The sequence below is a fragment of the Ctenocephalides felis genome, unplaced genomic scaffold (genome assembly GCF_003426905.1).
Source record: "Ctenocephalides felis isolate EL2017-DRISC unplaced genomic scaffold, ASM342690v1 CF-g0.4_SCAFFOLD_01170, whole genome shotgun sequence".
Lineage (NCBI taxonomy): Eukaryota > Metazoa > Arthropoda > Insecta > Siphonaptera > Pulicidae > Ctenocephalides > Ctenocephalides felis.
Window position 1 is genome coordinate 45536751 of NW_020537324.1, and position 14979 is coordinate 45551729.

Consider the following 14979-nt stretch of genomic DNA (forward strand, 5'->3'; position numbering starts at 1 on the left):
GCTGAATTCGTGAAATTTTGAACGTTTGCTCACGTGAGAGCACGGATGAGATGCTGGAATACTACGGCCCACATAATATAGTCGCAGGTTTAATTGGTAAATTATCCTGCGAGGCGGATTAGCAACTACTTGTTCGCCTCTAAGCAGACACGTTACGTGCGCTCGATAGAAATGTTCCACTCTGCCATGCTTACTTACTGCAAGATTTCCTCGTTTCTGTAAACAATTTGGTGCTAACTGGTTGTAGGCGCTTCAATTTGAAACGATTGATACTCATGTATTGGTTGGTTCTACTGGATGTCGTTTGTTGTTATTCTGTGTGATAAGAGTGATATCATAATAATGACTCTAAGCTCACGATGCCACGGGATAGCAGTATTATTGATGCATTGTTGAGCAGTGTACGCGAGTGCAAGTGAAGTATTAGTTGAACAATGTGAAATCATTTCTAGAAATTTTATGTGATATTAATAATATTGTTGTCGTAATGGATTCAGAATAATGTAATAAATGATCTTTATTTGATGAGATTATTAAAAATGAATATTACAACATTCACGCAATCAAGTAATTTAGAATCAATCCAATCAGCCAATTAACAAAATCGACGAATATTTTTCAAGTTTTATTAATCAAAACCTTAAAAAGTTGATAACAAGACAAATGATACCTACGAGCAATCAACAAGTATGCCTAGAAGAGACCTTCCGGTGATCATTGATGACTATGAATCCTTTGAAATCATCAGTTATTCTTGATGTTTTGGATGCTCTATTTGCTCTAACACTGGTTGCGCCCGCCGTAGTCGGGTATTGGAGAGGCACGTGGAATCTAATGGGACATTATGTTTATACAGATAATGAAATATATAGCAGTTTCGTGTCTTTGGCCATAGGCTTTATTGGGATGTTTATATTTTGCTTGGCACAAGGACCGATCAAAAGATATTTAGAAGGTAAAGATAATTTCTCCAATATTATTTTGCTTGAAAAAGCTTTTTCGCTCTATCTTCTAAAATATATATCGAATCAAAAGGATATTTAATCAGCAAAATGTTGGCGATATATAAACAAACATTTTAAATATTTTTTTTACCAGTTTCAAAATGTAACTGAACTCAATATGATATTAATATAGGTAAATCTAACACATGTTTTGCACTATCTTCGTGGGTCTACACCGCTGTTTATGGATTTATATGTGTGAATTCATGGCGAGGTGCTTGGTTAGTAGGAAACTTATATCAAGATAGATCTCTCCAATTGATCATAGCAGTTACATTATCAGCGGTTTTACTTTTGGGATTACTCAAAACGCTGAGAAACATATCGGCACCACCTTGTGTGGTTACAGTCGATGATGCTGAAGACTATTTCGATGTACCTACATATTTTAAAGAATCGGTGAGAGATTTTTCATTGGGACATCTTACGCAGCATCTTTGCTTTTCACGGTTGCTTGATAAACATTTCCATAGTATAATAATATTCATTTGAAATTCACACATTATCATCGTATGAATACATTTTTGCGCGGAATACATTTGCATACATATTTATAATGATCATTAATTACAATAAATTAAGCATGCAAGCGTGCTTAATGTATTTCAATGAATATATGATTATATTTTTATACGCTATTTTATTTTGAAAAGCTAAAATATCACTAATTTGTCTATCTCAATTAAAATAATTTTTATTTATTAAACTTCATTAAACAATTTCTTAACCTATTACATTTTTATATTGTCCTCCATTAAATTTGACCCGTAAGCATATATGCCCGTTTTTTAACAACCTATTTATATTATGGTCCATTTACAAAATTTTCTAAAGGAATGCATCATAGTTCAAGCTTTTTTTTTAATTCTTGTAAAAATGCATGAGAATATTTCAGCAGATTTTCCATGGAGACATTAAATATCTGACCAATGCCAGATTTATTTGTAATAATTAAATTAGATTTCTGGTTTAGTATATCAAAATATAAATGTCGCGGTTGTTAACATTGAAGATTAAAAAAAAACATAAACTCTTCCTTCGGGAAGTTAAAAAACGAGAAAGAGTTACAATATTGTACCAAAAAACTTAAATTGAAATTTGATTTTTTAAATACTTAAAGTTTTTGATTTTTTAAAGTTGAAATTAAAAAAAAAATTTCTTTATGCATTGTTAGTTTTTCAATTATTTCAATTGGAAACAGAATAATAATGTGGGTAGCAATTTATACTGATATCTTATTCGTTATCATTCTTCTAAAAACTGCGCTGATGATTTATACCACAATTACAGAGTACCTATGTAACAAATTAAAATTCACATTTAAATAATAAATATTATTCATAATTGTAACTATAGACAAAAGTAGATAAAATTTTTAACATCAATAAGCGAGTCAAATAGAATAGAAGTAGTTTATTTAAGTAATTGGCAATATTATAATAACTCTCAACAAATTATGATAGATGTTCAAGTACCGATGGTTATTTAGCATTATATTTATTTACAGTAAATTGTACTATATATAAAATAAATAAGCGTATATAACTTATCATACTTATTTATCAAAAATCATACAAAAAACTTGGTTTCATATAAAATTTGCTGTTTGGTTTGATACACATTGACGAGTAAAATTCAAATTTCAGCACATGTAAAGAATGTGTCAAAATATTTTGAATAATGTGTACAATTTTTAATAGTATTGAAATAATTTATTACACGCCGAACAATTGTGTTAAATTTATTTGTTCATGATCTATTGATTATTTGAGTATCATATAATTTATTTCGTCAAAGCATTATATTTTTAAGTTTATTTCATTCATTAAAATTCATGAAGTTGAGGACAAATTGTCTCAAAATATTACTCTAAGAATATTATTTAATGAAGCCATTGCAAGAATGCATTGTGTTCAACTTTACAAAATTAATACTAATTTCGCTTATAATTTGATTATATTATATATATACCTATATTTATATTTATATTATATGTATTGTATATTTGTTTATATTTGATAACTTGATATTTTAAAAAAAATGATTTAAAAAAAAGTATTTCTTGTAAATTTTGAAACCTTTCTTTTTATTAACTTCTCGTAGAGCTAAATATTCAAATGGCAGTTTTCGAGAGAACTGAGCATCCGATTTGAATGATTCAAAAAACTTTCTGCTTGTGTTGACGACACGATTGCTTCTGGGGAAAGAATTTTTTTTTCATTTTTTTAATTTCTAAATATTTTTTTTTACTAAATTTTATTCCTCGAATATTTCATATGGTACGGGAAGTTCTAGCAATTTGCCTCAAGGCACAATGCCATACACAACCAGTTTGTGTCTTTTATTTATAACGTAATAATTAATTAATTATCACATAAAGTTAATTACATGACTGCAACAAAACGGTTAAATACGTTTGTTTGAAGCATAGAAGTTGTAGTTATAGAAACAAAAAGAAAAAAAGTTATACAACTTTGAATATTTTCAATAGTGACATGAAGTTCAAAACATTGGACACAAAAATTATAGATATATTTGTTAAAGTTTCTATAAAGAATCAGTGATTTCGTTCTCAAACTAAGGTGCAATTTTAGATGTTTTTACGATTATTACAGAAACGGCTAGTTTTGCTATGTTCAAAACCTAATACATAACTGAAGCATTCAAATTGATCCATCCGAGTTTTCAAAAATGTGGACAAATATCTATATCCAAACATACATGCATGCAGACTACACATACCTTCTTAAAACAAGTTTTCTATTGCTTTTCAAAATATAGATAGATGAGTATAAAAGGTATAACTAGTTGAAATAGCATTTTGCCTTATGGCAAGTTGCAAAACTTCGAAAACGATATGTGTAATAATTGACTTAATCAACCGAAATTGAGATTTAGATTTTTAGATAAAATTTTCGACTGTTTATTTCAAAAATAAAAGTTTCGCTGTCACTTAAATCCAAACATTGCAATTTTCAATTGATACACATTCATAAAATCTGTAATTACATTATTTACAGTGCACAGACACGTGCTTGTATGTTCTAAAATTGTAGCTTATTATTCCAAATTCATTCAATTCAACCGATTTTAGTAAGACTGTTCAGTGCATAACTTTAATGCATAATCAAATTTCATCAAAAACGTTGAAAATTTTTTATTTATGAAAATTCTAAAGCCATAACAATTTCTAATGGCACGGCCCATCTTTCGCGGCACCTTCTTATCGAGTTCATTCTATTGGCTTTTAAAATTGTTAAATTTAAATTTTGACTTATCACATCACAAAAGCAACTTTTGACATGAAAATTGACTCATATATTTTCTCAAATTTTGATAATTTTTTAAAATTAAACGACTTGGCATGGGCTGTGGGCCAATATTTTAATATGTTCTTAAGAACCATGATATCTATCCACATAAAAAGTTTCTTCAAACTTTTTTTTCAACAGTTAATTAAGAAGAATTACGGCTCGGCAAATTTTGTCAAGAACTAATCAGCACAAAACCCAAATAATATCTTTCGAGTAGTGTTTGAATTTTTAAAATCAATTCAGCATTTTTTTATAAAATGTGGACAATTTTTTTTTTACTTTTCTGCTAATTACAATGAATCAGCTTGGCAGTTCGTCGCACAAAACTTAGTAACGATCGTCCTTACGAGTTACATCGAATAGTTTTAAATTTTTTAAATCGATTCAGCAGTTTATGAGACAAATTTATTGTCATTCAATACAGAATGGCTTGAAATGTGAAAAAACATAAAATTAGCAAATAGGATTTTTTGGCAACAACATAAACTTCTCCTTCAGAAAATTAAAAATTTATATTACCCATTATTTGCGATTTATTTAACAGGAGTTGAAAATTAAAAAGGTTATGACTAAATTCTAAAAAATCAAGTTATAAACAAAAAATAATGAAAAAATAAATAAAACAATAATATTAGAAAAAATATTTATACTTATAATCGTCTCTATAATAACTTGTATAATAACTACTAATATAATACTATATATTGCTATTTATAAATCACTATAAATAGCCTTGAAAAAACGAATTCAGAAAGTATTGCGTTCATGCCAAAAGTTTCATTAAATTTTGGGATAATTGGGAACTGTATTCTCTTAACCCAGAAGGGGCATATCATTGCAGGATCATTCGTATTCTCGGAATGTTTAATATATCTTCATATTTTTCGCTGAATATAGTCGTGGAAATTATATTAGTTATTAGTCTTCTTATTTTCAAGAGCATTATATTGCTTGGTTTTAGTTCGTTTAAAGCAAGTTTCAGTTGTTATTTGTGTGGTGATTAGATCTTAGTTATTAATTAGTGGTTATGTCTACTTTTAACTTCCCGTAGGGCAAGTTATAGTAATCGCAAAAAAATCGAAAATGAAAATTTTTATATGATTTTTACGTTTCAAAAACTTTTGAACAATTTAGCATACCTTAGAAAAAATGGATGTATGCGTGTCAAAAATCTATCTTTTTCAGAGTAAATTTGTTTCAAAAATGTTAATCTTTTAAAAAAAAAAATTTTTGGTACGGGAAGTTTCAGCAATTTGCCTTAAGGCACGATGCCATGCGCCCCACTAGTTTTAAGTATTTAACTGAATAGATTTTAATAGAATAATTTACCCAAAAATTGTTTTTGAATTATTTAGTTTAATTTCAATTTTCCATTCAAAAACATATACTTTATTAAATATATATATATATATATATATATATGTATAGCATTTTGATATTTAAAATATACAGTATATAATATATAATTATGTGAAAAGAAAAAAAGGTTTAACACTTTCTCAATACTCATAAAAATGAATATTTACACAATAGTCTTGAAAATATCTTATCTTAAAAAAGATAACCACAAAGATATATTTCAATAATAGTGTGTTTCCAATTGTGTGTGATTTGTTTAAAAAGTTTTACGGCGTATATATTATTTATATTTATTAATAATACCTATATACTCAAACGCTACCGCGTTGTTGTGCTACGCTAAACTTAAAGAATATAGGGGTAAGTCCCCGAGTGCCGTACACCTAAGGTTATTTATAAATAAATCAAAAAATATTTTACGAAATGTTAATTAAAATATGACTTATATTAGATAGCGAAGTTAGAAATTAAACTAAATTAACAAAAACGCAATCTTTGCTATACAATAATTAATACTATCAATCAAACTTTGGTATTACAAAGTGGCAAATAATATGATATTACAAAGTGGCACCTAGTACAGGACATTTCAAAATAACCAGCATTGAACACATATGTAGTCATCTCCACACTCTAGAATGTCTGCACATTTGTGTTTGACGAATATTATCAGATATTGCAAAAAAAAATCACTAATTATCCACCCTTTTGTCTGGGCCACACCGATTTTCATTCTTTGACTAGAAAATACGAAAAATAAGGGTATGTAGTGACCGTTAGCACTCATACAGAACAAAATTAAATAATTAGAATAAATTACGTCAATTTTCACAAGAAATATCAATATGTTTACTTCCGGCGCTAAGGGACGACTTAGTGTCCGGTGCTAAGGGACAGACATTTTCGTTCATTTGGTGGTACCTACTAAATTTGTTTAAAATATCTAATAATATTTTACCATTTTACGGATAACAATCAAGTATTACTTATATCTTTGCATATCGCTCAAATGTAAATGCATATATATATATATATATATATATACTAGAATTGCTTCCATTGATATTTAGGTAACGCCGTGATTTTACGCCTAAAACAGCTAACAGTTGCTCCCGCCGCGGCCGTGTGCGTCACAGGTGAGGCTTGCGATCCTGCACCTGTGTGCCCCCCACGCCCCTTTCACTTGTATTTTGAAATAAAAAGATTTATACTCGCTTAAATAGTACGTGTTAAATAGGGGTATGTACTTGGTGCACTAGGTGCCACCCGGCGTTACGGAAGTTTCCCCTATTATCAATTTCAAATTTATATCATATCATTTGTTTTATATAGTTTTTTTATATAACTATAACCTTACACCTGGCTGAGATAAAAAAGATCAACTTAACTTTTATGAGTTAACAAAAAAAATAGTAAATAAAAAAGTTAAAAGTTAAAAAAAGTAAGACATAAATTGAATAAATAGTTATTCCAACATTGCTGATGAATATGTCTGACAAATCCAGTTTAAGGTTATATACAGTTATCTCTGTAAAAAATGTACCCATGAAATTTAGTTCTTGCATAAATTGCATAATGTAGGTATTATTTTTAAAATACGGCTTTGGATCTGTTAGCCCTTGGCCGTCCGATTTTACCCTGCCTATGAGCCATCACAAAAACACATTCCTGCAAAGATGAAATGGCTGGGAGTTTTACTAAACATAGTCAGCTAGTTGTTTATTTGATATATGTTATTGTTGTAATATAATTGGTTTGGTATACACAATATATTTGCTCAAAATCAAATTTTATCTTTGTGCCCCCCTACCCTATTCAAAATGTGGCTACCTGAAAAACATTTTAAAAGTATTATAATTGCTGTTAGATTTACGAAAAGTCACTCAAAAGATCTGACAAAATTATCGGGTAAGGGTGGCGTAAACTGGTGATTCTCACGTAGTTTCAATGCGACAAAATATTTATTTTTTAGTTATTTTAGATTTCAATTAGTTTCGACCAATTTTAATAATGCGGGTATAATTTCTAGAAAATCAACTTCTTTAATACAAAAGATACTTACAATTAGTTTTAAACCTGGAACTTCAACAACTACAAAGCACATTGTAAAGTCTTCGCGTAGCTTTTCCAAAAAATGACACGTTTTATCACTTCTAAATTCTTATTTAATTTGATTACGTATAGTATATAACTCTTTAAAAATGAAGTTATCAAATGCATAAGGAGATACAGACTAAAGATCCAAAAGAATAATGTTATTTCTTAATTAAGCTGCAGCGTTATGGTTGTCTATATTTCCATATGCCGTGCTAAAAAAATAACTGCTTTGGACTATTTGATAGGATTTGATAGTTGAAGTTATGGATATTATCCTAGCCTAGATGTTGATGAAAACAGATAATATATGGCGGTTTTTCAAACTTGGCTTCTTTATGTAGAATTGTTCAAAAGGCGTTTTAATTAATAGTTTGCCAATTAGTTTTGTGATTATATAATTTCGCAGTAAAGTAAAACTTATGACCTGATGCTGACGGAATATAGGTGAAGGTCAGATTAGAGATCATAGCATTATCTTTCGTGAGAGAATTATATCATATTCGCAATAAAAAATCTAATGGAACAGGCTGCATTCTAGAGTCACTGCGCCGATATGTTGAGAAATTCGTAGTTATAGATCTGGAGTTTTGGTTTCATAAGTCTGGATTTGCAATGCAGGCTTATGAAACCAATTTGCAAATCAGTTGTTCCTTACTACGATGCTTCTTACTATATGAACTTAATATTGTAAGTAAGTAATTGTAAGTAGCATATCGCCTCAAGACAAGTTGCATGAACTTTCCGATACCTATACATAATCATCCTAATCAACTAGCTGTAAGTGGAATTCTGTCTTAAGGCAATTAGAGCATCGTGCCTTAAGGCAAATTGCTGGAACTTCCTGTACCGCAATTCAAAATTCGAGTGATTAAAAATAATCAATAAAATTTGTTTAATGATTTGAAACTTTTAATAGAATTTCGAACCATATTGAACCATATTAGAACCATCATGTGCAAAAACATACCGTGTTGAAATAAAAGCGTAATTTCTAATATTTGTTAAATATTCAACTATCGGCATTTTCATTTCACGGCATGATCATTTTTAGCACCCTCTGCTCCAACAAACTCGTACTAAAATGACAGCGCGACCGCGCTTCGTACCTGTTCTAGAGACAAAATATCAATACGCGATAACGCGCGTATCACTAAATCAATATAATATTTGTATTCATTATTAAAATTTATATAATCATTATGATGTGCATATGTCTAATGTTTATTTTTGACCGCCAAATGGCTCATTTTTTTACTTTTTCTTCCATATCTCCAAAGTCGTAGGACCTGCCTTATCAGCACGTCTCCTTATCAATACGAATCGAATGTTTTTTGAATTATTCAAATCGGTTGATCCGTGTTCCGGAAATCGTCGACGAAAATTTGTATCCACACATACATACATACACGCACACACATACACACACACATCTATTTTTTCTAAGGTATGCCAAAATGTTCAGAAGGTTTGAAACGTAAAGATCTATAAAAATTTTCATTTTCGAATTTTTTGCGATTACTATAACTTGCCCTACGGCAAATTAATAAGAATTGAGATTTAGGTATTTAGGTAAAATCAAATCAATCAAATCAATAAATTCAACTGTTTATTTCGTATACTTGGGCGATTTAAAAAAAAAAAATACTTCGAAAATATAAGATTTTTGACAAAAAATTACTTTTTTTATTATTATTTTTTTTTAATTTTTGTTTTTAATTTTTTTTTTTTTTTTTGAAAAAAAAATGTTTTCTTTATTTTGACATATTTTGAAAGATCTAAACTTTTTTTCAAAGCAATCGTACTGCTTTAACTGCATAAAGACCAAATATCAAACCGCGTAAGCGCCGCGTCGACGTCTAACGCGTAAACATTGGTACGGAACCCATAGGAATGTAAACCAAAATTATACTTATTGTTAAAATCTCTATAAAATATCTGATAATTTGATGTGCATATGTCTAATGATCATTTTTGACCGCCAAATGGCATTTTTTTTACTTTTTCCATTAGATCTCCAAAACCGCTAGACCTGCCTTTATGAAAATATGATCGGTTCTTCACCTTTTCAATACAAGTAAAATGTTGTTATGTTTTGAATTATTAAAATCGGACGCTCCGTTCTCTTAAAAACTGAGTTACCGTTTTCGGCACTTTTTGCCCCGTATCTTCGGAACGGCTAGACCTGACTTCGCCAAAAAACTAATCAGCGCGTCTCCTTATCAATACGAATCGAATGTTTTTTGAATTATTCAAATAGGTTGATCGGTGTTCCAGAAATCGTCGACGAAAATTTGTATCCGCACATACATACACACACACGCACACATACATCCATTTTTTCTAAGGTATGCCAAAATATTCAGAAACCATTGAAACGTCGAGAAATGCAAAAATTTTTATTTTCGATTTGTTTGCGATTACTATAACTTGCCCTACGGGAAGTTAACAATTTATTTTTGCCATTTGAATGATGAATTTAAGAAATTATAACAATGATTCCCTAGTTTAATTTGGTATTTTAAATAATGATATAAATATTTTAATATACATGTGATGCGTTAATGCTCAAATTTTAGAGGTTTTTTTATTATTTACTCCTATTTATAATCAAATATTTTATTTTGATAATACGTTTAAACAATCTTTGTTTCAAATCATCTTTTGCTGATTTGGAATTATTCAATGTCCAAACAGGAATTAGCTATGTTTCACAGATTATTAACGTTATAGTGATGGGACGAAAAATCGAAAATGAAAATTTTTGTATATCTTCACGTTTTGAAGGTTTCTGAATTTTTTGCATGCTTCAGAGAAAATTGATGTGTGAGTGTGCGTGTGTATTTTGTATGTCCGCATTTTTTCGTCCACGTTTTCGAGCGCACGGATCAACCGATTTGAATGGTTCAAAAAACATTTGATTCCTATTGATAGGAAGATGTGCCGATTAGTTTTTGGCAAAGGCAGGTCCAGCCGTTACGGAGATATGGAATAAAGAGTGCAGAAAACGCAAATCGAGTTTTTGAGAGAACGGAGTATCCGATTTGACTGATCTAAAAAACAGTCAATTTGTAATGTTTGGGAGAAGAGGTGATTTGACAAAGGCAGGTCCAGTCATTTCAAACATATAGAGGTAACTGTACAAAAAATGGCAGATTTTGAGAGAACTAAGCGTACGATTTGAATGATTCAATGAACTTTCTGCTTGTCTATTGTTTCAATTTTTTTCTCATTTTTTTTGTATATCGAAAATAATTCAGATTTGAAATTGAATTTTGACTAAAGTTCTAAAGCTGACTTATATACTTTAAACAAATAATTTTAACTTTGAAATTCAGTTTATATATTTCTTATAAATATTAAACAATTTTACAGTATTTCTAATAATCTATTCTAAAACATATAATGATCCTCGAACATTTTGTTACGGTACGGGAAGTACCAACAATTTGTCTTAAGGCATAATGCCATACACCACAAGTTATTCTTAATTTTGAAATAATTTGCTTAGTTTCTGCAATATCGTGATCTATACTTCAATTCAATAACTTTAATGTGTTTTTTATCAAGCTGTGTCATCAAATTGTTATATAATATCATTATTACATGATGCACTTCGGTAATGCAGGCACTCAGTTTATATATATTACATATGCCAGTATGCATTTGCTAGAGCTTTTGTAAGGCTTCATAAACAATCATTCCTAGTTACATTATGCACCAGAAGCTCTATAACGGTTGTTTGAATTCAATCAATCACATTTCCGATTAAATTAATGTTGATCGTTTTTTTTTTCTGATGAGATATCTCTGTTGTTAAAGATGTTATAGATGAACTGATTCATCACTTGCAATACAAAATTATAATATTTGTTTCTAATTAAATCCAAAAATAGTATCTTTGGGTATAGTGATAAATGACTGAAATTATTTTTAATATTCTGCTGCTATAAATCTAAATGATAATCTCCCAAAACTAACTCCAAAATTCGTCATCTCAATTCACTTATTTATCTATATTTTATTTTATATTGTATGCTTATATTTTTATGAATTGATGATCTCATGAAGTCAATTTGTGGATTTACTTTTCATAAAAATAGTTATAGAACGGTAAAAAAAAATTAAATAAATCACAATACAAAAAAAATTACTTATTCAAAAAATTATTTAGAAGTTTCATTGTGTCAAATATTCATGTGGATATTTACTCCCGTCAATGGAGCTTTTTGGATCTGAATAGTTTTACTGTGCTCTAAATCGTATGTAATTTTGGAATTAGTCTCATCTTACTCTTAAGTTCAAAAGTGAAAATAATTTAGACTCCACGGGTGGATGACACCCATTCCCAGTGATGTAATTTTATTTGTTTTCAAAATAACGTCGGATATCGATAGAAGAACTAATAAGAAAAAAGTGTTTTATAATGTTTTTCAAAAAAGCAAATACTTTTCAAGTTACTGGCTACTAAAATATACATTTAACGAAAATTATGTAATAAACAAAATTATATCAATTATTTTTAATCTTAATAGATATAAAAGATAGGTAATTTAGAACATGTCCTAGGAACTATTCCTACCGGGACCGGTCAAATGACCGTTTTTGATTTTTCGATTAGTATTTTTCATATCAAACGTAATTGAATCGTCATCAAACTTTATGACTTTTCCTAATATGTGAGTATGATACGTTTTTCAATGTTAATTTGTTTTTTCAATTTTTATTTTTGGAAAAAAAATTGTATGCTGTCTTACCTACCGCGACCGGTCATTTGACCGGTAGTACGAAAGACGATGTTCGGATGGGATTTTTTGTAGTAATTGTTAAGAATATTTTGGAACTTACAAGAAAATGTAAATTCAGAAGAATTTAGACTGGTAAAAACTGCCTTCTGCAAATTTATATGCATTTTTTTCGATTCTGTATGCGCGCTGCGCAAATAAGGCAAGTAGTATAAATATTGCATTTCTACGGTATAAAAAGTGGGATTTCTCAATTTTCTCAATGTCTATGTATAGACAGATTTTTACGAAGGAATCTAAACAATAAATAGATAGGTTTTGTTTTGAATCCAAAGGTTGGTTCAACTACATTGACAGCAATCAAAATTGTTGTAAAAGACTACGTATTACTATCGACAAACATATATTTTCAATAAAGGTAAGGTGTAAATTCATTCAACATATGTTCAATAGTATTTAGGAAAACGTATAAATATTAGTAACCGTTCAATATACGATGTAAATATAATTATGCCCTGCAAATCGCACAAATGGGGTGTAAAATTTTGGTAACCATCCAGTATACGTAGCAAACTGAGATATTCTTGAAGATTCATAACTGATGAAACCGTATTATCAAAATCGCTAGTACGACATAAAAAAATATATAACGTTTTTTAACCATCCTACATATAGCTAAACTTTTAGTAAAATAAAACTGATGGTAGGTACAATTGAAGCAATATAGCAGCTATAAATACTGGCAGAACGAAAATCAAAGACTTTTTTTTTTTTTTTTTTTTTTTTTTATTTATTTATTTTGGCTTCTGATTTACATCATTTTGCCATTACAATTATCTATACAGTTGTAGCAGTTCTATACAATACATTGGTACTTATATAATAATAATGATGCTATAAATTAATTTTGATATTCTATTACTTATAAAATATATAAATATTTATATATCCTTATGTCATTACTTGATATAAGTATTTGTACATTGATGGGAAAAAATAATCTTTACGTTTTGTAAATTCTTAAATAATTTTGATCTTTCTTGCTGATAAAAATTACATTCCCAAAATAAATGATCGAGTGTTCTAGGCTTCCACAGTACACTTGGATCCTGTAAGATACCAATTCTCTTTTCAGATGCGATTTGCAGTAGGAGTGTCCGAGTCTCAATCGCTGCCAGATTACTGTTATAAAATTTCGACTTTCTTCTATGTTTTTAAACCATGTGTTTGGTGAAACAATCTCTCTCGTCAGTGCATATGTGAATCCTTTGTCTTTGTAGTTTCTGAGTGAGACTTCTGCCATAGTTCCAAACCTTGTTGTTTTTTAAATGTTTTAAATCTAGCGCAGACGTTTTTGCAAATTGATCGCCGCTCGTGCACGCTTCTTTAGCTAGATTGTCTGATCTCGTGCCTTTTATATTAGAATGACCCCTTATCCAAAGAAGAATCATGGATTTATCATCAGTATTGATTTTCTTTATGATTTCTATAATTTTGTATATTATTATATTTGAATGTTTATTGGCGTGTTTTATGGCTGTTAGACTTGATTTGCTGTCACTTAGTATCAAAGATTTGTTAATATTATTGTCATTCACATATTTTACTGCAGTGTATATCGCTATAAGTTCCGCTGAAAATATGGATGTATAGTTTGGAAGTCTTACTTGTTACTGTAATGGATTCTTGGAATATGTATGGGCACATCCGGTTCCCTCTGATGTTTTAGAGCCATCCGTATATATTTGCAAATAATCCGGCCAATTTGAGTTGAGTTGATATGAAGTTCTAATTCACGGATATAAATGTCCGTGTTTGCTATATTTGTGCTCTTATCTATATCGATGTATGGTTTAATGTAGTCGTTTAGCGGCGGTGGGGTAGATGTAATATGGAGTTTTATCATTGATTATGATGTTCTCTTCGTGAGGTTTAATTGTATAAAAACTATTTATTAGTGATGGAGCTGGTTTGTTTGTCCAGTAGCGTGTGAAGTAATGTAATCTTGCTAAGTTTTTCTAACTGTTTGGGTAATAATTACATGATCCATTAGTTTTTTTCATCAAGAATCTGTTTGCTAGAATCTCTCTTCTTATGCTCAGAGGAGGTTCTCCTGCTTCTGTTAATAACGCATTTGTCGGTGTTGATCTAAATGCCCCTATGCATGTTCTTATTGCGGAATATGAATTTATCAAGTTTATATGTTCAGTTTTTGACGTTGTTCCATATATAAAGCATCCGTAATCTATTTGAGTTCTAATCAAATTTCTGTACAGTAAAAGGCATTCTCTGGGTTGTGCTCCCCATCTAGTATTTGTTATTTTAAGAAGTATATTGATGCCTGTTTCGCATTTTCTTGATATTCTTGTATATGCTTTTTAAATGTCATTTTGGCGTCAAAGGTTATGCCTAGTATTTCACGTTGTCTTTTATTATAACATCTTGAGTTCCAACCCTTATGTG

At 29.6% G+C, this 14979-nt stretch overlaps 1 protein-coding gene across 2 annotated transcripts in view; it reads left to right on the forward strand.

The window, feature by feature from the left end:
* Positions 1–238: 238 nt before the first annotated feature.
* The window catches only part of LOC113365685, a 48011-nt gene continuing 33270 nt past the window's right edge, over positions 239–14979 (forward strand). The window contains exons 1-2 of one of the 2 annotated variants that reach the window (XM_026607199.1): positions 239–955; positions 1138–1403. In XM_026607199.1, coding sequence (XP_026462984.1) covers positions 721–955; positions 1138–1403 — 501 coding nt within the window. In that variant the 5' untranslated portion in view covers positions 239–720. The remainder of the gene's footprint in view (positions 956–1137; positions 1404–14979) is intronic. The other variant, XM_026607200.1, reaches the window with a different exon arrangement.